Source organism: Adiantum capillus-veneris, chromosome 16 (genome assembly GCF_014529385.1).
Source record: "Adiantum capillus-veneris isolate H3 chromosome 16, ASM1452938v2, whole genome shotgun sequence".
Classification (NCBI taxonomy): domain Eukaryota; kingdom Viridiplantae; phylum Streptophyta; class Polypodiopsida; order Polypodiales; family Pteridaceae; genus Adiantum; species Adiantum capillus-veneris.
In genome coordinates, this window is record NC_140946.1 from 104,265,576 (window position 1) to 104,292,175 (window position 26,600).

General features: G+C 44.3%; 1 protein-coding gene across 3 annotated transcripts in view; it reads right to left on the bottom strand.

Moving 5' to 3' along the window:
- The window catches only part of LOC147439570 (kinesin-like protein KIN-13B), a 54,339-nt gene extending 28,435 nt beyond the window's left edge, over positions 1 to 25,904 (bottom strand). Inside the window, exons 1-2 of one of the 3 annotated variants that reach the window (XM_086485377.1) lie at positions 24,991 to 25,904; positions 24,330 to 24,539 (exon numbers count right to left, since the gene is read on the bottom strand). In XM_086485377.1, the coding sequence (XP_086341503.1) occupies positions 24,330 to 24,539; positions 24,991 to 25,131 (351 nt within the window). In that variant the 5' untranslated portion in view covers positions 25,132 to 25,904. Of the gene's footprint in view, positions 1 to 24,329; positions 24,540 to 24,894 lie in introns of all 3 variants that reach the window. The other 2 variants (XM_086485376.1, XM_086485378.1) reach the window with 2 other exon arrangements.
- Positions 25,905 to 26,600: the final 696 nt, after the last annotated feature.

The following is a 26,600-nucleotide window of genomic DNA, read 5'->3' on the forward strand; positions in this document are numbered from 1 at the left end:
GGCTTATGCTAGGCCGCTTGTCTACATGTGGCGGAGCCTTAAGGGGCCTCTTTCTCAGTGATGAGTTCCATGCCATGCCGGAGTCTACAGCAACAACAGGATTGAAATGCCGAGAATGGGCCGACGACGCCGCTTGGTGGGAGGAGGTGAAGACTCTTGACGCCATGGTCAAGCCTATTCTACACCTACTTCCAGTGGTGGATGGCTTGCAGCCATGCATTGGCAAAGTCTACGAAGCCATGGATCGGATGATAGAGGCACTTGAGAAGCTTGTGCCTGACCCTATTTAGTATGCGGAGATTCATGGCTTGTGTGAGTCGAGGTGGAATGGATACTACTCTCCACTTCATGCGGCAGCTTATGTGCTTGACCCTGAGTTTCAGGGAAGGCGTCAAGAGACCGACAAGGAGGTGAGCAAAGGATGGCGGCTTGCATTGGAGCACCTTGAGCCTAGCAGTGACATTAGACGCAAGATTAGAGACGAGCTACTCAACTACAGGCATAAGAAGGGCTCCTATGGATGTATAGATACACAGCTTGACCGCAACAAGATTGGCTCGGTTTTGTGGTGGGAGGACTATGGAGGAGATGGCCCACATTTGCAGCGCTTGGCTGTTCGTGTCCTTAGCCAAGCATGTACCACTAGTTGCTTGGAGCAACTATGGAGTGTGTACAGCCACATTGCCTCTAAGAAGAGGAATCGCCTTGGGGTCCAGAGGGCCAATGATTTGGTGTTTGTAAGCGCTAACTTGCGCATGCTTGACAAGAGCGTCACACACAAGGCAGATCCCTTCACTGAGTGGGAGATGGCACAAGAGAATCCATCTATGGCCGATACACTTTTGGAGGAGCTAGAGGACTTCGAGCCTCAATGCAAGCCTCCCAAGCCCTCATACGTCGCTAACGACCTCGACTACGACGACGATATGGAGATTCAACAGGCGAGCACTTCTTGAGTTTGATGATCATTGGTCACTCGACTCTCGAATCTAGACTCTTGAGTCTACGACTCTACCTCTACATAGCCCTTTGTACTTTTTGTTATCCTTGAGGCCTCAGGCTTGTCCTAAGTCCTTTAGGCTTTTTGACTCTTGAGCCCTTGTGGCATGCACTTCTCATTTTGTATCCATCGATCATCGATATTTTATTAGCACATTTCCGCCTATATGACTCGTGTTCTTTGGTCTATTTAGTGTAAATTTGTGGTCAAAGTGATGCTCTATGTGTGTGGCATGTGTGTAGGTCAAAAAATGCCAAAAAAACTCTCTTTTTTTTGCTGTTTCGACCCTTGTCCCCGTTTCCTGACTTTTGCCGTCCCGTCCCCGTTCCCGACCCCGACCCGCCGTCCCATGTAACTATGCAAGTTCTTGGTCTTTCACTTTGCCCCAAGCTCGGCAAAGTTCTCTACTCTCGTCCATCGTGCTGGGATCGATACCCACGCAATCTGGAACCAGTCCTGTTTTCATCTTGCCTTTTCTTCCACGTTCCTCAGCTGCTCTCGAACTCACGCCTTTCGTCGTCCTTGTCATTCTGTTCTTTCTGTGCCTTTTTAGGGCACTTCGCGGAGATATGCCCAGTTTCCCTGCATCCAAAGCACTTCCCCTCCCTGATGAAGCGAGCTCGCTCCTGAGGAGTAAGCTTGGGTCGTGCATCTTTCTTTTTTGAGTTGCTCTTTCTCTTTCTACTTTCATTTGTCGAAGTCTGTTCAGCTCGTTGTGTCATGATCTCATTGGTGGGTAAGTCAAACTGCCAGAGTGAATGGCAAAACCCCGTTTCGCATGACTCATCAACTCCTGAATAGAAGCTGACTTCTGTTCCAAGCAATGATCTCGGATCTCTGTAAGTAGACCCAAGGTAAACCGCTCAATCTACTCCTTGAACGAGATCTTCTTAAATGAAGAGGCGGGTAGAAAAGAGCTCCAGAATCTCTCGCAATAAGCGTCCACTGTATCTTTCTTGGTCATCCGAAGATGGTTCCAAGCAGTTCGAATATCACGTTCATACTCTTGAGTCAACCAAGAAGAAATAAAAAGCCTCTTGAATTTCAGCCATTTAATTGGCGCAGTCTTGCTTAATAGAAGCGTTGACCACCAAGTTCAAGCATTCCCTTTATAGTAAGAGGCAACTCTTCGAATCTTAGAGTGCTCTGACTAACGCCCTCCCACGAAAGCGATGTCAAACTACTGTACAAAAGACAAAGCCTTCGAAGCATCTCTATATCCAGAAAACGTGTCAAATTTAATTGACTATCCACCTTTCTTAAACTCTCGGACTTTCTTGCTTTTGTCTTCGAGAAAGTCATATTGGTTGGCTTTGTGAAAATCTTCTTCTTTGCATAAAAGTTGCTTCATCAGAGTCCGAACTGTCTGTAGACGAGTCCTCTGAAGAACTGTCACTCACGAGGCGAGATTTAGACTTCTTTGTCTTTTTCTTGCCCTTTTCGAAGCGTTGCCTTTTCTATCTTCTTCGCTCGGGTCAGATGAGCTAGAAGAACGGTCAGAAGAAGAAAAAGAAGAACTGGGTACTCCTTCAAATCAAACACGCTTCTTTTGTTTCTTTGCCTTTTCAAATGTCATCTGACGACCCAAATAGCCCGGGAAGTCAGTGCCTTTCTTTTGCTTTTTGCCGTGCTTTTCAGCTTTGTTTTGCGCGTCAAAAAGCTAAGCAATTCGTGCATCCACCACCTCTTTTAATTCCTTCTCTGTATACTTCTTGGGAGTAGGAGGTTTCTTGAGAGCAGGTTTTGGGGGTGGTGGTGTGATTTTCTATCACTGCGTATGCACCTCCTCCAAAGAGGTCTTGCTCATATATTTTGCCATTTTCGGGTCCTTGGCAAATTAAGCATCATCTTTGTTGCGTCGCCGATCAATCGTTGACACTCCATCTCTCGACGCTCCGCCGAAGTAGGCCGAGGCGGGCCATACTCCTTGCCTGAATCTTTGTTATGATCACTTCCCGCATCTCCGGAGATGCAGGGGGAGTCGACTGATCCTTGTCTGAAGCCATAGGTGCGGCGGCAAAAAATTGAGATCGAATTTCCAATAAAAGAGAAATCGGCCGTGCTCTGATACCACTATAACAGACTTGGACACTCCAAGTCAAGAATCTACCACGACAGCACAAATAACCACTTCAAAACTGTTCACAATTCACAATTGATTCGACACTGGCCCGCGGCGGAGTTCCGTGCCTAGAGATATTGGCCCCAAAGACTAGCGCCCCTTTCGGTATTTCTTTTTGTATTAATCTGTGTTCAAAGTACAAGAGTGCTAGCAAGCGCTCACACTCAGACTCTGCGTACAGATGCTCTGAGTTGTGAGAGGCCAGCCCGTTAATTTAAAGGTTACATGGGATGCCAAAAAAAGAGCCCCACAAGCTGAAAATCAAAAGCTTTCTAAGAATAAAGCAGAAGATCTCTCTCTCTCTCTCTCTCTCTCTCTCTCTCTCTCTCTCTCTCTCTCTCTCAGTGCAGCCGTTTTTTGACCTAGTAGACAGCAGTCCACTCTTTTGATCATAACTTCTTCATCCGAACTCCGATTTGGGTGATCTATAGCCTCAATCGAAGAGCACGAAGTCCTCTACGCATTGATGTAAAGACAGAAATTTTCAGAGTTATGGAAGGCGTTTCTGTAGCAGCATTTCCGAAGTGAACAGGTTCAACAAAATTGATTCTCATCTCCTATTTTACATACAATGTCTTCCGGCACTCGCAAGGGTTCTTCTTCTTCAACAAGATCCACAACCATTGTGGAAAGTGATCCAAAATCTCCTAAGTGTGGAGATAGCAACACAACCCCCCAACCAACGACATCGGAAACCATGATCATGGCGTACTTGGTATCATTGCAAGAGACCGTAAACAAACAAGGCGAAGACTTACGAGCACTTGCAATGGAGAATGGCACACTAAGGGTACTTGTGGTTGAGAATGAAAATCTCAAGAGGACACTTGAGATGCAAACAACACGTTTGATGCAACTTGAAGAGGAAGTCAAGGAATGTAAACGCTCTCTTGTGGACTTGAATGCTTTGAAGGAGCGGATGAGCAAAGTAGAGCATGACCATGTATTGAAAGAGGAGAGATTTGACACTATGAGCCGGGATGTATGCGACATGAAAAATGTATGCACAAACAAGTCTTGGGCTGATGTATGTGGTAGCAATGTGGTTTCTAATTCCTCACTCATGCAAGCTATGGTTCAAACAAAGAATGTTGAGAATGTGGATGTGGAGGAGTTGAAAGAACGGGAGCGACGTTCCAAGAACATTGTTATTCGTGGAATTCGCGAAGAGAAGTCAGAGACACCTCCTTCTCTTGCCATTGTTATTGAAGATTTCTTCAAAACCCACTTTGGCATGTCCGGAGTTATGGTCTATGGAGCACATAGAGTGGGGAAGCAAGGAGCTCCTCGCTCGGGAGAACGGCCAATTGTATGCACCATGCCGGATGAGACCAAGCGAAAGATTATCCTTGATAATAGTTGGATCTATTTGAGGGATACAAAATGTTTTGTATGTGAAGATCGCACTATTAAGCAACAAAATATGCGTCGCAAGGCATATGAGAAAAAGAATAATAAAAACAAGGAGATCTCTCATGAAGAAAATGTGCCCAAGGAGGAGGCAAGTCTCTCAAGCAAATAGGGATGCGTGACCTATGAGACCGAGTTACAATTGAAAATATGCTTTTGGAATTGTAATGGATACCCATGGAATGCGGGGGTTGGCATTGATGAACTAACAAGCAAAGCCGATGTTGTACTTCTTGTTGAAACTTGGGAGCATGATACACAAAGGATTGACGGCTTGGAGGATTACAATGTACATTCATTGATGTGGTCAAAGAATCTCAAGCAACGAAGAGGACAAGGAAGGTTAGCATGTATGGTTAAGAAAGGATTGGAAGATTTTGTATCAATTGTGAAAGATGACAAGTACAAACGTTATGTATGGCTGAAAATTATGACACCAAAAAGAGTACCCATTTTTGTAGCCGGTTGCTACATTCCTCATCATGATTCTCCCTTTTATGCTTGCATGGATAGAGATCAACCATTTTCTGATTTGGAAGAGGACATTGCTTATTTCAAAGGTGAAGGTGATGTTATTGTATTTGGGGATATGAATGCTCGCACAAAAACATTGCAACATGATACTCAACAATTTGATATGCCATACATTTCAAGGGAGTTGGAGGAAGTTCACTTGTATGATCGTACTTCAATGGATGAGAAAGAGCCGGATCACTATGGAAAGTTACTTTTACACATGTGTAATAGCACGGGTATGCTCATTGCCAATGGTGTATCTTTGTGGAGTGGAACCAATGGATTTACATGTAGAAGACATAATGGGGATAGTGTGATTGACTATATGCTACTCTCGGAAGCCATCATGTATCGCATAAAGAGTTTTATGTTTGGTCAATGGACCCCGGAATCCGACCATCGCACCTTATGTATTGACCTTTCATGTGGAGAAGCAACTAAGCATGATAATCTCAGCCAAAGGAAAGAGAAGTTATCACTATGTATGGATTTCAAATGGGCACCAATGTACATTGAAATGGTTGAGCAAAAATTATGGATGACAAAGCTTCAATGTGATGCACCATTGGAAACTAAATGGGAAGCTTTCAAAAAAGCTATTTGTTCTTGTGCGGAAGAATGCTTTGCCATAAAGCATCTCCATGGTATCAACAAAGATAGATCACGCAAAAGGTGGTTTGATAAAGAATGTCAAGATGCTCGAAAGTCCTTGATAAAGCTTGATGCAACTATGGACAAAGACAACTATCAAAGTCATTTGCATACATACAAGGCATTGATTCAAAAGAAGAGAAGAAGATGGGAAGTAAAGCAACAAGAATTTCAAGTCCAAGAAAAGGCACATGCATGTGGAAGATTTTGGAGAAACTTGAGAGGCAAGCGGATTGAGAATTTTGGTAACTTGAGTCTAGTGGATATGTACACACATTGTAGGCAATTATATGAGCAAGAAAACACTGAAAAAATACCATTTTATGGTTCACTCCCATGTATGCCGTCTTTTTTTACTATTGAGGATGTATGCGGTGGGCTTGAAAAGTTGGCCACTCGCAAAGCGGGAGATCTTCAAGGTATCAAGCCGGAGATGATCAAATGGACGGGAGATTTTACCCATGAGTGGATGTGTGATATGTTCAACCTTGCACTTCAACATGGTATGCCTTATGATTGGAGTACTAATTGGGTTAAGCCTTTGCATAAAGGAGGGGATGTAAAGAATGTAAGCAACTACCGGACTATAATGATTGGGTCTCTTATGGCAAAGTTGTTTGGGTGCATAATGGAAATGAAATTGAGTGATTGGGCTGAAGAGAATGACAAGCGTGCAAAGGGACAAGCGGGTTTTCGTCGATGCCATAGCACCATTGATCATCTTGTCACTCTTCGTGTTCTCATGGAGGAAAGTCGGTTGAAAGGCAAGCGATTGTATTGTTGTTTTGTGGACTTTAAGAAAGCCTTTGATATGATTCCACGTAACAATTTGTGGAGAAGGATGGAAGAACTCCAAGTGCCAAGTGAGTTTATGCTTGCGGTTTCTCGAATCTATGAGAAGGTGATTTGTCAATTGCGCATGGGAAGAGAAATTTCAGAAATTTTTGTAAGCACTATTGGGGTTAAACAAGGATGTCCATTGTCACCAACTCTCTTTGGTCTATGCATCGATCAATTGGAACAAATGGTACTTGACTTTATGCAAGAAGAAGGCATTGAAGAGGTCACTATTTGCAATGCGGTAATCATGCTTTTGTTGTATGCGGATGATGTAGTGCTTCTAGCACACACTTTAGAAGATGCACAAAAGCTTATGGTTGTCCTTGAGAACTTTTGCTTGCATAGTGGGCTGATTGTAAATGAATCCAAAACAAAGGTTATGCTTGTGAAAACCAACCATAAGGAGAAGCCATGCATTGTGTACAACAACGAGACACTTGAAGTTGTTGAGAGCTTTAAGTACCTTGGCCTTGAGGTTCCATCCAATCACAAGTGGCATGAATGTGCTATGCGTCGTTTGGAAGCGGGAAAGAGAGCATATTATGCATTTGAGAACATGTGTAATGCAGGAAACATCAAGTGTTGGGTTCTCAAGAAGTATCTTTTTGATGCATTGGTGACACCGGTTCTTCTTTATGGAGTTGAAGTGTGGGGCGGGAGCATCTCAAAGTCTACTTGGAAAGAGTTTGAGAATGTCCAAAAGCGTTTTCTTACAAACTTTCTCCAAGTTAAGACACAAACACCATATATGCTCTTACTTCTTGAGTCGGGATCTCTTCCAATTGAGGTTATGGGCATGGAAAGGGTTGTGGAGTACATGATAAAGATGCGTCAAAACCCCTCACATCGACTTCCTACAATTGCATGGGAAGCAAGCAAAAAAGTTCAAAAGACGCATAAAAGCAAGATCTTGAGCACGGGATGGATGCAAGACATAAAGAAGTGGTTTGGGAGATGGGATGCATTACACTTGCTACATGATGCTTCAATTGACTCTCAAGTGAATGAAGCTTTTCTACAACGCCAATGTATTACGGCTTGGGAGAAATCCGGTGGGTCACGCTTCATACATTACACCACCTATATTGCCCCCAACTACAAAACCATGTTCTTCGCTGAGAGAGGAAACCGTACTCACACTTACATGCTTGAGCCTATTCCCTTGTCCGCGATACGCACTATCGCAGCAATTCGGCTTAGCTCCCATTTCCTTCGATGCGAGATAGGGCGTTGGGGCAATGGAGAAGAGTCAAATCGATTGTGCACATTATGCTCACTGCAAGTTCGAGAGTCTGAGTACCACACACTACTAGAGTGCTCAGCTTTTGATCACATCCGAACTTGCTTCTCTCACATTTTCAGCCATAACTTAGACCTACACACTTTCCTCTCCCAGCCAAAGTGTGGGCTCTCCATTGCGACTCTCATCACTACAATTTTGGAGCATCGAGAGTCACTCATCAGCCATACACATACTACATCACATGTAACTTTGGTCCCATAGGTCATATTTGACCTCCGAGGACGATAATAAAATCTATCTATCTATCTATCTATCTCTCTCTCTCTCTCTCTCTCTCTCTCTCTCTCTCTCTCTCTCTCTCTCTCTCTCTCTCTCTCTCTCTCTCTCTCTCAATAAAAATAAAGCAAAGAGGCTTTCTCTCTCTCTCTCCCAATTGCGTGGAGCAAATAAAGCAAAGGCTGCCAAAAACTGCCGCACAAAAGCTGTCAAAAAGCTGCCGTACAACACTGTCACGTTAGCAGTACGGAATTCCGCAATTTGCGTCGTGTTTTGCGCTGACATCCGTATAGCTTGCCACGTGTCATTTCTGCAACCAGCCAGCCACGTCATCTTTTAGGGTTTCCTGCAGGGTGTGTATGGATGTGTACTAGCACGCCACGTCACCAGTTTGTGACACCTCATCCTTGGAGAAGATTATAATGTCATCAAAGAAAGTGCCAACAAAAGATCTGTACTCTCTAAAGATCCTATCCATCATTCTGTGAAAAGTCACTGGAGCATTGGTAAGGCCAAAAGGCATCACCAAAAATTCATATAAACCGAAGTTCGTCCAAAAAGCTGTCTTGTAGACATCTCGCTGCGTGATTCTAATCTGATGATATCCGCTTTTCAGATCGATCTTGCTAAAACAAGAGGATCCCTGGAGTCAGTCAAGAATATCATCAATCCTCGGCTCGCTTGGCAGGCCCTCTGAAAAGCAATCGACATTAGTGTGGAGAAAATCTTGGCGTTCTTTATCAAGGTCAAAACATACTCGACCTTCAATCATCATTCAGTTCTCTCCAGAAAGTTGAGTAAAGAAACTGAAATTCATCGAGTACAATCTCTTTGCCCTTCATTTGTTAAAGTCGCTTTCTCAGCCCGATAGTCAACCGCGACGTTGTGCTTGTGGTACCAAGGGATTTCGAGGAGGACGTCACAACCTCCCAAGGGCATTACGTAGAAGTCCTCGTGCACTAAACACCCCTGACATTGCAAACAAAGTTTTTCATTGATCGGTGTAATGGCAACATCCTGTCCGGGTGCCGCTAGAACTGCCTCCCTGCCTTGGCCTCAGCCTGTCGGGCGTAATTCCAAATCGAGCCGCCAATTCAAGAAGTTGGCCTTGGCTTCTCCATCAAAGAAAAATGAGGGCTTCTTGATCTTTCACTTCGTCCTAAGTGCAGCAAAGTTTTGTACTTTCGTTCATCTGATTCGGTTCAGGCCCCACGCAATGTGGTACTAGTTTTGTTTTCATTTGCCTTTTCTGCCACATTCCTCTGCTGCTCTAGAACTCTCTGGCATGTCTTCAATCTGTTCTTGTTGTGCCTTTTTGGGGCACTTTGCGGAGATGTGTCCAAATTCCTTGCAACCAAAACACTTCCCCTCTTTAAGATAGATAGTCCTTTCTCTAAGAGTCTGTCGTGGATGTGTATCTTTCTGTTCTATGTCCTAGGAACTCTTTCTCTTTCTACTTTCATTGTGAGAGGTCTGTTGGGTTCTTTGAGTCAAGATCTCATCAGTGGGGTAAGTCAAATTTCTGGAATGTATCGCAAAACCCCGTTTCGCATGACCCATTGATTCTTGAATAGAATTCGACTTTTATTCCAAGCAATAGTCTCGGATCTCTATAGGAAGTCCGCAGCAAAACTGCTCAATCTGTCCTTTAAACAAGACCTTCTTAAATGAAGAAGCTGGTAGAAAAGAGCTCCAAATCTCTCGCAATAAGCGTCCAAAGAATCTCCCTTGGTCATCCGAAGATGATTCCAAGCGGTTTATATATCTCGTTCGTACTCTCAAGTCAGCCAAGAGCCTTTTGAATTTCAATCATGTAGTTGGAGCTTCCTTCCTCAGAAGAAGAGTGGACCACCATGTTCGAGCATCTCGGAACCCAGAAAAGGATTCAAATTTAAGCGACTGCCCACCTTCTTTAAATTCGTTTGTTTTCTTGCTCTCATCTTCGAGGAAGTCATAGTGGTTGGCTCTGTAGGAGTGCTTCTTTTCAAGAGTGCTTGTCCATGTCTATCTTTTCGGCTTTCCTCCCTACCTGAGGAGAAGCAATGGCCACACGCCATCTCAAGTAAATCTTATCAATCCGGTAATTCTTCAGGTGTCTCGTCAATCTCGGGTCCTTGGAGTACTTAATTAATTTGTTCACACATATGCCAATCTGCAAGTGACGTTTGTACTCCTTTCTGGCAAACTTGTCCGAAAAAAAATTGCCCAAATCTTCATTCTTTTCTTTAGTTCCTGTGCCGGATTTTCAACTTTTCTTTGCCTTCCCACTGAGAGGTGTCATCTTCGTCAAATTCTTCACTAGAACCCATGGTGTAATCTGGGATTCTTTATGGCTTTATGCCCAGTAAGACAGAGCAATGAAGACGGGAGCACGCTCGATGCGCGATGTATGAAGGGTGGGAGTGGCTAATAAGTCCGGGGTCGGGACGTGAAGATTCTTTCCCAAAAGTTGTGCGCGCTGCAAAAAGGATCGGATCCTCCATAGAAGAAGAATCTTTCTGTGCTCCGATACCACTATAACAAACTTGGACACCCCAAGTCAAGATTCTACCGCGACACAGCAGAGATTCACTTCAAAACAGTTCACAATTCACACTTGATTCATCACAGCCCGGCGGAGTTCCGTGCCTAGAGATATTGGCCCTAAAGACTGGCGCCCCTTTCGGTAATTCTTTTTGTATTAATCTGTGTTCAAAGTACAAGAGAGTGGGAGGGTTCTCACTCTCAGACTCTGCGTCCAAATGCTTTGAGAAGTGAGGACCCTGCCCACTTATCTATAGGTTACAAGGGATGCCCAAAAGCAGAGTCCCAAAAGCTTCTCCACTCAAAAGCTTCTAAATTAAAGCAGTAAGTCCAAAAGCTTCCAAAAAGTCAACCTGCGTAAATCCAGGAAATCCATACGCTGCCATGTCATCAGCAGTTAGCGCAAAAAGCAAATTTTCGTACAATTTGCCGCGTCAACCTGCCAACGTATTTTACACCGCGTTTTCCGGGCAGATCTCAATTGTGTATGTGTGTGTGTGTCCGGGGTTAGCCACGTCACCCATTTGTGACATCAGCCCATAGCCTTGTCGCAGTTGCAAATTCCAAGCAGCATCCCTAGCATTTTTGGTTTTTAACCTTAGCCTCGCAAAACCAAGCATCTACCACCAATACCCCTCAGCATCCTAGCAAGTACCAAGTAGCTCTGGCAAGTATCCATTAGTACCTCAACACTTCATCATCTAAGTACCCGTCAAGCATTTCAACATTTAACACCATTGTAGCAGCATTGTGCAAGTGAATAAAGAAAGTACTTGCTCTGGCAACACAGCAAGGGGGCCCTAGAACATGCCATATCGTCTCTTTTCTCTCTCTCTTTGCGCCTCTCTTTCCTTGTGTTTAGTTCAGTTCTTTCAAGTGAAGTAAAGTAACCTTGTGTTTGTGCGGAGTACTAGATCCGAGCTAAATCCTTAAACTCTTCTACTGCACTTGACAGTGGCATTCTTGTTATGAATGACTTTTGCGGTGCAACCTTCTCACTTTGATCTTCCTCAAGTTTTTTGTAGATCAACCACCCCGCCAATTTGAGTTCGGGCTTCTTTCTCTTTCCCTCAGATGAGTGACCACAGATCTTCATCGTCATTGGACATTTGCAGGCTTATTGGCACTCCTTGACCCTACTAGATCTATCTCGGGAGTAGTTGCTACACTCAGTTTGAGAACTATCCTTTGGAGCAGTACCTTTCCTCTGCAGAACGTAGTAGTGCAATCCTCTACACTGCTCGTGATCACATCTTCCTACGGCGAATTCTTGGCGGTGGGTATTCGCTAGGCTACTGCTAAACTCATGGAGAATTGTCCTTCTATGACATAGCAACAGACATCTTCATCTTTGGCATCACACTTTCGACGTCTAGCAGTTTGTTTAGCAGAGGGGGTGTTTAAAGTATACACCATTCTTCTGCTTAACTAATGGCTTAGGGCATGCTTTTACAGCTAGTGTGTCTCCTGGGCTGAGGTCATGATGGTTACAAGGGTTCTCTCTCTCTCTCTCTCTCTCTCTCTCTCTCTCTCTCTCTCTCTCTCTCTCTCTCTCTCTCTCTCTCTCTCTCTCTCTCTCTCTCTCTCTCTCTCTCTCTCTCTCTCTCTCTCTCTCTCTCTCTCTCTCTCTCTCTCTCTCTCTCTCTCTCGTATGTTGATGCTGCTCTTGCCTGGTTCGCGCTCCCTAACCCATCATGTTGTTGCCCCACGCCATCGCCGAAAACCTTCTCCCCTCTTGCCCGCAAGCCTCACAAGCCCTGTGCGCTGCCTACTGTCTGTGTTGTTGTCTCACGCCATCGCTGAAAAACCCCCGCCCCCTGTCTGCAAGCCTCACAAGCCCTGTGCGTTGCCTACTGCCTTTGTTACCAGCCTGCCAGCAGCGACACACCCGCCAACTCCACTTGGCCACATACAGGTGCCCCCACCTGCCTGCATTGCTTGCCAAAAACAGCTTCAGCTGCTCTGCTCGTCGAATAGATCTTTAAGGTCTCTTGGGATGGTTTCCTACGACGTTAAAACTCTCTTCTTCTCGGGTGTGTGTGTGGGTGTAGGTGTGTGTGCTAATTAAAAGAGGAAAATGGTATAACCTTTCTATCACCCAAGTGTGGTAGATTGGTTATGTCGTTTCCCCTTGAATAACAGGTCTTGAGTTCAACTCTCCTCGTCGGATAGATCTTTAAGGTCTCTTGGGATGGTCTCCTACGACATTAAAACTCTCTTCTTCTTGGGTGTGTGTGTGTGTGTGTGTGTGTGTGTGTGTGTGTGTGTGCTAATAAAAAGAGGAAAATGGTATAACCTTTCTATCACCCAAGTGTGGTAGATTGGTTATGCCATTTCTCTCTTGAGCAACAAGTCTTGAGTTCAACTCTCCTCGTCGGATAGAACTTTAAGGTCTCTTGGGATGGTTTCTTACGACGTGAAAAATCTCTTCTTCTCGGGGGGGGGTGTGTGTGTGTGTGGGTGTGGGTGTGTGTGCTAATAAAAAGAGGAAAAATGGTATATCCAATCTATCACCCAAGTGTGGTAGATTGGTTATGCCGGTCTTGAGTTCAACTCTCCTCATCGGATAGATCTTTAAGGTCGTTTGGGATGGTTTCCTATGACGTAAAAACTGTCCTCCTCTTCTCTTCTTCTTCTTCTTCTTCTTCTTCTTCTTCTTCTTCTTCTCTCTCTCTCTCTCTCTCTCTCTCTCTCTCTCTCTCTCTCTCTCTCTCTCTCTCTCTCTCTCTCTCTCTCTCTCTCCGTGTATGTGTGTGTGTGTGTATATGTGTGTGTGTGTGTGTGTGTGTGTGTGTTTGTGCTGCCAATGCTGACCAGTCACGCAATGGCTTCACCACTAAGCAAGGCTCCCTCGTCGGTCACGAAAGTAAAATTTATGGTCACAAACAAGCGGATAACACAGATGCAAGGATGGTGAAAGGAGAAGGCCACCCTTCTTCAAATGACCTTCGATAAAGGCAAGCGATGGAAAGAGGAGAAAGAGGACCTTCACACGGAAATCAAAGCACTTAAGGCGGACTTAGCCCTCATCAATACGGAAATCAAAACGCTTAAAGAGGAGGTTTGAGTCCTCAAGCGAGAGCTTGCCAACACTAGCATGAGCGATGGAGTTGAAGAAGGAGAAATTCAGCCCTTGATGATAGAGGAACTTGAGTCCTGAAGGAACAGGTACGGAAAATCGAGAGGAGAAGCAACATGAGGCAAAAACGTCCTCATGGGTGGAAGTGATCACGAAGACACAGAAGAAGGTGGATGAGGTCGTGAAGTGATAGAAATCGCCAAGAAAGGGAAAGGGAAAGAAACAACCACCTTCCCTACTCCCACAATTATTAACATGGCCCTAGAAGAAGAGCAAAGGAGGAAGACTAGAGCTTTACATGTACGACTATCCGCTCTAAAAGACCATGATGATGTGAAGGAGGAAACCAAGGAACTCCTCTCCATGATGGGTATTGAGGTTCACACAAAGGCATGAAGAGTGGGGAAGAAGAGAGAAGGAAATATGGAACCTTCAAAGGAGAGGGCATTGATCATTCATTTCCCCTCCATGGAAGCGAAGGAGGACTTCTTGAATAGGCATCCTACACTAAAGAAAACGGGGATATTCCTTGGGGATGACTTCACACTCTCACAGCTTGCCCATATGAAAGAAGTTATGCCCGAGATAAGGACAGCTTGGGAGAAAGGGAAAGTGGCTTCTATAGAGATGGAAGAGTGGTTGTTATGGAGAGGCGTCCCGCATGACGGCGCGAGACCTATGGGACCACACTCAAAGTTGTTACTTGGAATTGTAATGGGTCTATATGTCTTGATGTAGGTGCCTTTGAGGATAATTTCACTTGAGGGACATCATTTTCTATTCTGAGACACATCATGCCCCTGAGCAGTCCATGCCACATGTTAGTGGATACAGATGGGAGACAGCATCAAATCATAGAGGATGGGGCTCGGGAGGGGTGGCAGTTCTATTCAGAGAGGAGTTGCAACCATTGATATATATAGCCCGCAAGGATGAGCGTGCTAGGTACTTGTGGGTGAGACTGAGGTCAAAGACCGGAATATACCTTTACAATGCTATTTGTTACTTTCCTCCTAACACGTCAGTCTATGCATCAACTAGAGGGCAGTCCCCCTTTTCTATTTTGGATGATGACATTTGGGAGTTTTCATGGAATGGTGACATTATCCTCCTGGGGGGCTTCAATACTAGGACTGCCCATCAACTGGCAATATTCTATGACACTTCATAGGAGATGTTGAGGGATCTTGATGTTAGAGAGATGGGCCTATCTAGACTCTCATAGGATGAGAAGCACACTGAGTATGGACGATACTTGATAGACATGGGGATTGCACATGGATTGGCCATTTTGAATGGCCTACAAAGATTCTGTAATAGACTTGGACACTTCACGTCCAGAATCTAACACAACACGTGAGAAAACTCAAAGAACTGACTAAAACTGAGAGAGAGATGACACGACACACCGTAGTTCAACGCTTAGAGAGACTGGCCCCAAAGACTTGCGCCCCTTTCGGTATTTCTTTATTATTGATGCTTCACAAAGTATAATGTCTGAGGTCCTCTTCTTGGCAATGCTCCCAAGCTCATCTACCTGAGACTCGGGCCCTGGCACTCAATTTATAGGCCCTAGGCCTTCCATAAGCAATACACATGAAAAGCTTCAAATCTTAAAGCAAATTGGCCCAAAAGCTAGCGCTAGGGGCTTATCGCAAAGATTTGTACGGTCTGCTACATTATCAGTGTGATTTGTGGGCGTCCGTACAGCTACCACATCATCAGCCCCCACGCTATTTTTTAGCCTTATGTCCCTTAAGCTCCATCAAACAAGGCCCCATAAGTTGGAACGATTATAAAATTGATAATCTTTAATTTTAGGCCTCTTGGATGGGTTCTGCAGGTTGGTAAAACTTCTGCATCTTTCACTAGGGTTTTGATCCCTCTTTATCCGGAGTCCATTCTTTAGGTCATGCTACGTCATCACTTTGTGACATACCCCCTCTTGAAAGAATTGTAATCGCCCTCAATTACGCTTGCAAAACCAGCATAAGCCAAAAACCAGTTCAGTAGATATTGACTCTAAGTACCGACGCACTAGACAACACATCCAATACTTGCACAAAGACGACGACCACTGAACATTCACATGACATTCACATCACTATCCCCGTCGAGATCTTAGATGAGAATCATGATCACTGTAATGTATTAGCAATCACATCCAGATCTCATCAATCTCTAGTGGATGTCTTGACTAACTAAATCTTGTTACTATCATATCCACATCACCCCTCAGGTGAACAAGACCGAAATGCTACAATCGTTTCGTAAAATGTTGCAACCATTTCGTCTTTCAAACATGCACTCAAACACTACACACTAGAGAGAGCACATATAACAGATTCATTTTAGGAATTCCCATAGAAAAATACTGTCAACCCGTCAGTATCCCTGAAATCTCAAAAGAAATCAGTGACTTTATTCAATCTGGGTAATCTATGACAAAGGAGCGGAGTAACTCCCCTCTTGTGCAGTTCGCACCGCACTAGATTCAACCCATTGATCATCAGTAACTCTTGGAATAGTCGAAGCTAACCAAAAGCCTCAAGGTAAAGCTCTAAAAGCCGAGGAGTATCTGCTAGGTGGTCCTCCTCCATCCATTTCGCATCCAATGCCGAATCCGAATAGTTCTTAAACTTGACTAAATACCAGCGTATCAGCTTACCTTTCAGTTTCCTTTCCTTGTGAGCCAGGATCCGTTCTGGAACGAGAATCCTCTCTGTCCCTTCCACCTCAGCTTGCTCCTCTGGCTCCCTGTCCATTGGCACCTCACCTTTGAAAGGTCTCAACAGACTCACATGAAATGCATTGCGAATCTTCCAAGTATCTGGTAACTTCAGCCTGAAGGATACATCATTTATCTTCTCGTGAATCTGGAAAGGGCCATAGTATCGCATACTCAACTTTGGAAAAGGTCGCTCCTTACCCTTTCATTTTTGTAGGCGTGCCTTCTCAAACCGTAGAAGCACCTAGTCATCTTCCTTCTACTCCACGTCTCGTCAATGCCCATTGCCTTCTTATGTCGTGCTTGAGACTTCTCAAGAGCCTCGTGCACCTTTGCAAAGGCAGTGTCCAGATCCTGAACATACTCATCTACTTCAAAAATCTTATCCTTGGTGCTTATAATAGGTGGAACCTCCTTAGCACCCTCGATAATCTCAAATGGCACCTTCCCCATAGACATATGAACTTTTTTGTTGTAGGCAAACTCCATCAAGGGCAAATACTTCTCCCACTGAGCCTTCTGATCAAAGATATAAGACTTCAACGAGTCCAAAACCATTGAATTCGCTATCTTCGATTGCCCATCTGTCTGGGGTGGAAAGAGGACAAGAATTGTAACATGTACCAATATTCTTCCAGATTGCCCTCCAAAACAAACAAGTAAAACAGGATCTCTATCTAAATTCATAGACTAAGGTATGACATGCAGTCGAAATAATTGTGAGACAAACAGTTAGCCGAATGGTCTGGCTTAACTATCTTCTTGACCGGAACAAAATGAACCTGCTTGCCAAATCTGTCGATGACTATCCAAATGCCATCGTGCCGACTCTAAGTCTTGGGGAAGATCAAAAATGAAATCCATTGCTATACTTTCCCAAGGTCGGCTAGGTATAGGTAAAGGTTGAAGAAGACCTGGTTCCTTATGCCTGTCAAACTTGACCTTCTTGACCTTCTGGCACACTAAACAATTGCGAACAAACTCGTCCACATCCTTTTGAGCCTTGGCCAATAGAAAAACCGTTCCACACCTGTCAAGGTGATTTCTATGCCGCAATGGCCCGAAAGAGGTGGACAGTGGCACTGTCAAAACCTTATTCCACAACGTTTTTCCACATCAAATAGCCTTCCTTGAGAGAAGAGCCTGCAACCACTCCCCCACTCTATAATCGGTCAAAGATGTATGCAAAGTCTAGATTTGTGGCGTATTATTCTACCATATCCTCGAAGCTGTTGTGATAAACCGCCAAAATAGTCAAAACCAGTGGCTTGACAGTGCATCTGCCACCACATTTTTCTGTCCCTAAACATGCACAATCTAAAAGTGAAATTGGGACAAAATGTTTGCCCACCATATCTGCTTGTCCAAAAGTTGTTTGTGAGACAAGAAATAGCGCAAACTCTAGTGATCAGTGGACACTGTAAAATCAGCTCCGAGTAAGTGTCTCCTAGACTGCGACCACAAGCATCACAATATACCTCAAATGGCTTTTGCGAGTCTTGCAAAACCGACCTAGAACAGTTGTCAACTTCTCTTTGAGAGTCTTGAAGGCTGCAATCTCAGATAGTCCCCATGTAAAAGGAACCCCTTTCTGCATCGAAACAGGTACAACAGAAGCAATCTCCGCAAATTTTCGAATGACCCGCCGACAGGCCTGCCACATCATCAACACGATTCATGGACGTCCGCCACGTCATCAATCCTCCACGCTACTTTTTAGCCTTGTGTCCCTTAGGCCCCATGACAAGGTCCAATTGGAACAACTTAGAAAATTGATGACCTTTAATTTTAGGCCTCTCGGATAGGTTCTGCAAGTAGGTACAACTTCTTCTGCATCTTTTAGTAGGATTCCGACCCCTCTTTGTCCAGAGTCCGTCCATTAGGCCATGCCACGTCATCACTTTGTGACACTAACTTTAGCCAAGAAATGGATTCAGCAAGCAGTTAATAGGGCTAAAAGTTATGCACATCAAAAGAGATCTTTTCAGGATTTTGAAGAAGGAGACCGAGTATTTCTCCAAGTTCCTTCATAGTCTACTTTCTTGTCGATAGGATGGTGTCACACGCATAGTGATATAGCCTATCGACTTGAATAACCTCCACAATGTCGAGTTCATCCAGTGCTTCATGTTAAGTAATTGAAAATTTTATTTTTATAGATGATAGATGGCCTCTTCTTTTGCACGAATCAGCAAAGTATGACCATAGTTCAGACAAGATACCAAATATAGGAGAGAAACCGATGGGAAACCATATCCTCCAGAAGTTTCTAGGTGCCTAGATAGGTCTTTCTTTTTTTGTAAATCTGCTTTGATTAATTTACAAGCGGGAAACCTCAAAGCGAGGAAAACCCACGAAAAGAAAGGGATACAAAAATCGGAGCACTATGAGGCTAGAAACAGTCAAAGCAAATCCTGTAGGTATCAAGAGTGATGTCTCCAGCATCATAGGCAAAATGCAGCACTTGACCAAGAGATAATTTGAAATAGGGAAAGGGGTCCATGGAAGTGCCTTGGAACATTAAGGAGTTCCTATGGTGCCTAGAAAGGTCTTTCACTTATGATGGTACCTAGGAACAAGAAAACTTCATTCGTCAACACTTCCCTACATTGCTCATTGAGGACAATGACCTTGTTGAAGGGGAAGAGAATGTTAAACGACAATGGAACTCACGCAATTAGGGCCAGTTGAGTTGGCCAAGAAGTCCATAAGTGACCAGGCATGCTAGGCGAGGGGCGTCAAGGCCAGGCCTAGCTAGGGGATGATGTCCAAGGGAAGGAAGTCTGGAGAAGCCAAGCCCTATGGGCAGGAGGCCCAAAATTTTTCCCAAAGGGAGGTCAAAAGGTTGGGTATGTTACCATTTACATGTGGTAGTGATGTGTGTAAACACACTAGTACCGCCAGGGCATTTTTTCCCTCTTTAGGAGGTTTTTTTCCCCGAGCATTGTATATACGCCCATCACTCTAGGTCTATCAATCTTTCCATTGCACACTAAGTAACACACTCTCTATTGTGTGCCTTCAGCTTCCTTCGTCTTCTCCAAGCTGTGTGTTTCTCTGCAATGTTAATTCCAAAAATTGGTATCAGAGCAGGTTACGTCCTCCCGGGCTTAGTCGCAAGGTTACGTCCTCCCGAGCTTAGTCGCAAGCTGCTCCAGCACATGCCTGCTCACTTTCTCCAATTACAGTGAGGTTTGGTGAGCGTTCGCAGGTCGACAAATATTTCGGGATAGCTCATAGAGCTAAGTCTGCTCAGATTTTTGATTCGGGCTCATTTCAGCCTCCGTTTCCACTACATGTAGGTCTGCACAGGCAATTTCGTCATTTTGTGCAGAATTTTTGTCAGTGCCGATTTCGACATAACAAGTGCCTTACAGTCTTCTACGGTTTGTGCTATATAGCACGTGTTGTTCCCGCTCCGTTTCTCCTATTTTCGGACAGTTTTCACATCAGGTGCAGCATTTACCATGGCTGACAACAACACAGACGTCTTCAAGATGTTTGCTGCTGAGGACAGGTTGGATGGGGACAATTACCCTATGTGGGCTTATACGATGCAACAAGTTCTTGTGTCAAAGGGCGTCTGGAATATTGTGCAGGGCATTGATGTACGTCCTGTTTCTGAGGATGTAGGCGATGTTGAGGATGTTACAGGTCTTGCTGCAAGGATTGCTGCTATTAGGGTTGTTTTGCCTATGGCAGAACAAGCTCGTTGAGATGTGAAGGATGCGCAGGCTCATGCATTGATTGCGTTGTCTGTGAAGCGCGCCATTGTTCCTCACATCCGTTCAGCAAAATCTACAAAACAGGCTTGGGATATTTTGGTTGGTCTTTATACAAGTCGCAATGAGGCTAAAATTGCTTTGCTGCGTAAACTTTAAAGAGCTGGAGTCGAAGATTATGCATGAGGAAGATGATATGGACACATTCCTTGCTAATGTCAAGGATATCAATGAGCAACTTATTTCTGTAGGTGAAGTCATTTCAGACAATTCCCTTGTGCAGATTGTTCTTGATGCCTTACCAAATTCTTACCAGACTTTTGCTAGTACTTGGAGACTTATGAACCAAGGAAATCCTGAAGTTGTCAAGTTTGATGCATTATGCACATTGCTCTTGCAAGAGTCACTTTCTAGAAAAAACAGGACTAAGCAGCGTGCAGTTGAACAGGCTTTTATTGCTTCTCAGAGAAAGGGTGGTAACAGCAATACAGCCACTTCTTATGGTTCTGCTGCGAGTGGCAAAACTTCTGTTCCCAATGCTTTTGCTGGCAACACATCGTTGGGCAATTCTGGTGACAAGGGCAAAAAGAAGATGCGTTGCCATTATTGTAAAGCTAATGATCACTTGATCAAGTCATGTCCTAAGTTGAAGGCCAAAGAGGCTAAGAAGAAAGAGGGTGGTTCCACTGCAAATGCTGATTCCACTACAAATGCAGCCTTTGTTGAGTCTTCTATGAAAGAAGATTGTGTTGCTGATGTTGATGAAGAATGGGCTTTTAGTGCAAAGTGCACTTACAATCCTGTTGTCCATGATGCATGCATATCAATTGCTGCAGATTCACATATATGGTATTTTGACCATAGTCACAAGGGACGCGTTCCGAGACGGGGAACGGGGGACGGGAGACGGGGCTCAAATGGATTTTTAGTGTAAAAGAGAGGGCGAGACGGCAAGTGGGGACGGGAAGCCCGAAAAAGGGCGTCCCCTGTTACTATGATTTTGACAGTGGTGCTACAAAGCACATTACCTCACATCGTGAATTGTTCACCTCTCTCTAGTCTGTCCCTCATGGGAATTCAGTCACTTGTGCCAACAATGCCTCTTATCCGGTTCAGGGAGTTGGAAAGATTGTGCTTACTGCTGCAAATGGCAATTCCTTCACACTTGTTGATGCACTTTATGTACCTGGGATCAAGAAGAATCTCTTGTCTGTATCAGCACTTGCTAGACTTGGACTTGTAGTCAAATTTGTGGATGACAGATGTACAATTCATGATCTCAGTTTTGGTGATGAAATTATTGCATATGGCCTTTTGTGCCGTAGGCTGTATAAGCTCACTTTGTATGACAAGTGTGGACAAAATTTTGCAAATGCTGTTGCAGATTCAAGGGCTATTTCAGATGCAAAACTTTGGCATGCACGTTTTGGTCATCTGAATTTGGTCAGTTTGCTGCGTTTGCAGAAATCTTATATGGTTGCTTCTTTGCCGCCTCTTGAAGCACCTGTCAAACATGTTTGTGAAGGCTGTATTGTAGGTAAGATGCAACGTTCTAAGTTTCCAAAGAATGGTTCAATTCGGGCCACATGCAGGTTGCAACTTGTGTATAGTGATGTTTGTGGGCCCATGCAAACTCCGTCCTTGGGCAATACCTTTACTTCGTGACTTTCATTGATGATTACTCTAGGCATGCATGGATATTTCCGCTTAAAGCGAAGTCCGAAGTTTTTATGTGCTTCAAACAATTTCTTGCTATGGCTGAAAATGTCTCGGAATGTACTATGGACACCTCCGTTCCAATCGAGGGGGGGAGTATATGTCTCATGAATTTAATGCATTTCTAGCTAGTCGTGGGATAAAACACCAATGTACAGTGCCTTATACACCTCAGCAAAATGGTGTTGTTGAGAAGAAAAACAAGTCACTTACGGAAATGGCACGATATATGGTCAAAAGTCAAGCTTTGCCGCATTCTTTTTGGCTTGAGGCCATCATGTGTGCCACTTATGTACTAAACAGGTGACCTACGAAAGCTTTGCAGTCCATTACTCCATATGAAGCATGGCATGATAGAAAGCCTTCTATTGAGCACATGCGTGTTTTTGGCTGTTTGGCATATGATTTGGTGCCACAAACATAGCGCAGAAAATTGGATGATAAGGCTGTCAAATGTATATTTGTTGGTTATAGTGCTGTGCTGAAAGCAAAGGTTACAGGTTGTATCATCCGCAAACAAAACGTATTCTGGTTTCACGGGATATAGTGTTTGTGGAAGATTCTGTTCAGCCCTTGCTGTCATGTACTAGAGACAGTAATGTAAGCTCACAGGACATTTATGACACTTTGTTGCCTCTTTTCAATGGTGGAAATACGAATGTAAGTTCCAATGAGGCAAATATACAGCCTATGGGGGTTTCTGAAAATGTTATAGATCAGCCTATTACTGATGCAGATGTACATGATGTACTTCATGAGGAAAGGGCTGAAAATGAGCAGGCTAGAGGTATGCCAAAATGGCTGGTGCACACTTTGCATGACAGTAAATTGGATGCACCTTTGTCTAGTCGTAGTCGTTCAGGCTCTCACCATGCATCTTATGCATCAGATTGTTATGCTTTGGCTGTGTCTAGCTTACATGATGTTGAGGAGCCTCTGTCTTTTGATTGAGCACAGAATACAAAGTTTTGGACCAAGTTTTGGATACAAAAAAGAGCCACCTCCCTTCAACAGATTTGGAGAGCCGGCAAAGACCTAAGGTGAGGGGGCCAATACAATTGCGTCCCCCAATTCTGTATATGTTAGAGGCTAATATTGTTACGCTTCCGTCCAACATCGAAAGCGCCACGGTAGCGTAGTGGATGAGGTGGCTGCCTGTGAGCTAGCGCGTCCTGCGGTCTCATCCGCTCTACTACTGGCGCCCATCTGCAACTTTACAGTTTTCTGTTGCTTTTGCATCTGAATCAGCGTAACCGTGAAACGTTTCAGACCCGAAATGGGGGCATTTCACCCAAAAGGTTTCACCCAAGAGAAGAGCCTCGGTGAAACGTATTACTGAAACGCCAATTTTGGGTGTATATATATATATATATATATATATATATATATATATATATATGCACATAATAGGTGTGCACATGTTAAAAACCCCCCAGGCGTTTCAGCAGAGGCGTTTCACCTGCATGCTGAAACGTTTCAGGCCTTTCACATTTCACCCTGGCCGAAACGCGTTTCGCGGTCTCGTTGATCTGAATTGAGCTCTTCCTAGAAGAAAATATTGCAGATTTTTTCAATTATATTAATCCAAGCATTGCGAAGAGGAAAATGGAGGCGACTCTCTGCAATATTCTTGTTAGATAATAAGCGCTACCCCTCCATGTAGCTGTCATACTATTGGCCCTCTTACCTTAATGAAAGAGAAGACCCTCATCCTCCAATTCTCCCTCCGAAGAGGCAAGGACCTCTTTCATATGAGAGAGAGAGAGAGAGAGAGAGAGAGAGAGAGAGAGAGAGACTTGTCAACATGACTAGAAGGCTTGAGCCACATGTCATTTGAGCTTGGGAGCTCCAACTTGAGAGAGGGAGGGAGGTGGCTTAATAGGGAGTGTCACTTGAACTTTCCTCGTGCTTGGATCTTCATAGCTTGAGACCTTTTCTAAAGGCCCCAAAGAGCTTGACACGGGCCCTAAACTACCCTTGACTTTTTCCCAGCTTTGAAAAAAAAAAATCGAACCGCCATCCCCACTCATCATCAACAAGATGTCCGCTTTTGCCTCCACTTTCCAGCCAATAGGCCATTCATCCCCACACTGTGCATATCCCCACCTATTTTCATTCCAAAGTTGAAGAAGAAATCCAACCTCCCAATTGCAATAAGGCCTCCTACCAAGACACTTGGGTCTGTACTCACTAGGCTACTATCCAGTTGGCAGCATTTCAACGATTTGGACTAGCTTCCCATGCTGCATTAGGGTCCTTGAACACCCTTTACTGGTCAAGAGTCAAGACCATGCTCCAACATCCCATTCAGTGCAAAATTGCTTAGCAATTGTAATGCTTGCTCCCCAAAATAAAAGGAGGGGAGAAATCTAAAACTTTCCTAACTAGTCAACATAAATGCTAAAAAACCCCTCTGATAGAACTGTTAAAAGTGCAGTATGAATGAGAAACACCTGCTTGACATTAGACTTGGCAAAATAAACGTGCACATGTACGGTTATACCTCTGACAAAAGCTCTGTGTTGATCGTATGAATGTCAAAAATGCCAGGACTTGAGTCCAGTTGAAGTTCATCCGATAACAAATCATCCACCCTCGGCTGCTTATTAAAATAAATGCTACCGGAAGGTGAGCTTGTGAGATCAGATAAGTCACAAGGAACCACCTTACTTTGCTTTACCACTTTTGACTTCTCTATATGTCGATGGCTATTCTGTAGCAATGTAATCATTCTATCAGCATGTGAGCTGTTGAGAAAAAGTAAGCCATTGACACACACAAAAAGTTATATACCTTCATAAGTTCAGAATAGTCTGAACTCACGAATTATAAGAGGGGATAAAACTACAAAAGCAAGGGACGCAAAAAGTTTGCAGGGTGTGGCATCATATGGTGTTGCTCCTGACAAATCATCACAACACCAAATGGGCATTCCCAAAACTCTATATGATGCAATAAGTTCATCTTCTAAGACACTTGCAACAAGGAAGTTCAAGTATGCTTTGACAGTATACAATGAAGGCATGGCGAACTGAAAACTACTCAGTTATAAAGTACGTATGAGCGACCTGTACTGTAAGCTCGGGGAGCATGCGATGATCGAGAGTGGCGGCTGAAAGGGGGGTGGCCAGATGGTGAAGACCTGCAGATTGAAGCCATCTTACCATTGCTGAATCGTCGAAGAAATTAGAGTCTCCATTTTGTGATAATGTCGCCACTAATTGATTGTGTTGATGACACGGGCCCGTGGCACTGCTTCTGCCGCGGTTACCTCCTCTTGTTTGGACACAAAATGCAGGTTGCATGATGATCTCGTATAACGTACAGAAAATATTCAATCTGCCTGATTGTTCAATCTAATGACACTGCTGATGAGTGTGTTCAGGTGAAGCTCTGTCTCTCTTTGAATTCTGATATACGCCTTTGATCTTCTGTAATCTTCTTTCCCCTCTTCAAAATGAGGGTGCCAATGCTTTGAGTATGGTTCATTTATTCCTGATGACAAGGATATGAGTGTTGCTGCACCTGGCCTGGATGTCACGTGGCTACCTCCTTGATCTCTACTAGCTGAGATTAATGTCCTTTCTGGAATGCTGCTACGAAGGAAGGATGCTGATGAAGCGTTTTTTAGAAATGGTACTGCCAAACTCTGTAGCTGGGAACAATGAGGCTAAGAGTTGAACAAAATTAAATGGCGATGGTGATGGTTACGCTTGATGACGAAGAGGATCTTGCTGTCCATCAGTGGAATTGGCAGGGCACTCTTCAGTGAAGGCGATCGTGATGAGGACCTCAGCAATGGCCATGCAATACGGAAAAGGGCAAGACCTGGGTTTTAGTGTGTCAATCGATGTGAGGTACCGGGGCAAAGGGGCGGCACCATAACCCGTATTACTAATACACACATCGAATAAATACGGACAGGCTGTCGTGCAGGCTTCTAGCTATGGCGAGCCCTGCTCTGCGTCCCTGCATTGAGACGATTCAAATGAACAACGAGAGCGCAAGTTAATTAGAATTAAAATGGGAGAGAGACTGGGGAGGCGCAACGATCAAGCGAACTTGAGACATGTTTTTAAGCAGAGGGTGAGGCGCGCCAACCTTTGTGGTCCTCTAGACCGTTGGGTTATCCCCTTTCTGCCTCCCTTCTTTTTCAAACTTCTTTGGCCCACTTCGATGTGACATTTCACAATTGCTCTCAAAGGGGGCGCACATGTGTTGTGAGCCCCCTGAGATTTTCCAACTTTCGCTTAATCCGGACAAAGGTGTTGGATCTGTTCTGCGCACCGGTAGCCGACGACTATGTCGAAAGTCCTACTGTTGTGTTGGGGTCGCTGCGATTGGAATCTTTAAGCCATGTCATCAGTTGCAACCGATGCGGCTATTGATATGCTGCATGTGTGAACCCTTTCAAAGGTGCGTGCTTCCACGTGTCAAAGGCACATTGGGGAAAAAGAGATTGAGCTCTTCCAAACCCACACAAAATTGGGTGATACCCCCCTCCGAAATTCGATTTTGTCTACCTACTTTTCAGCGTGGATCGTGGAGATGAGAGGTTGAACTTGAATCGACAACGTAAGAGGCATGCATCAAACCAATACGCTTCATCTCTTTGGATGTTTATGGATCTACCTCCGCCTGTTGTGAACAAAGCCCTAACAGCGTGGAAAAAATGCAGCTTTTGTCATCGTCTCCATCTGAACCCGCCCTTATTTTGTTCATGCGGTTTACTATTGATGTGTAGGAACAATATGTAAAGATTGTAGTGTAGATA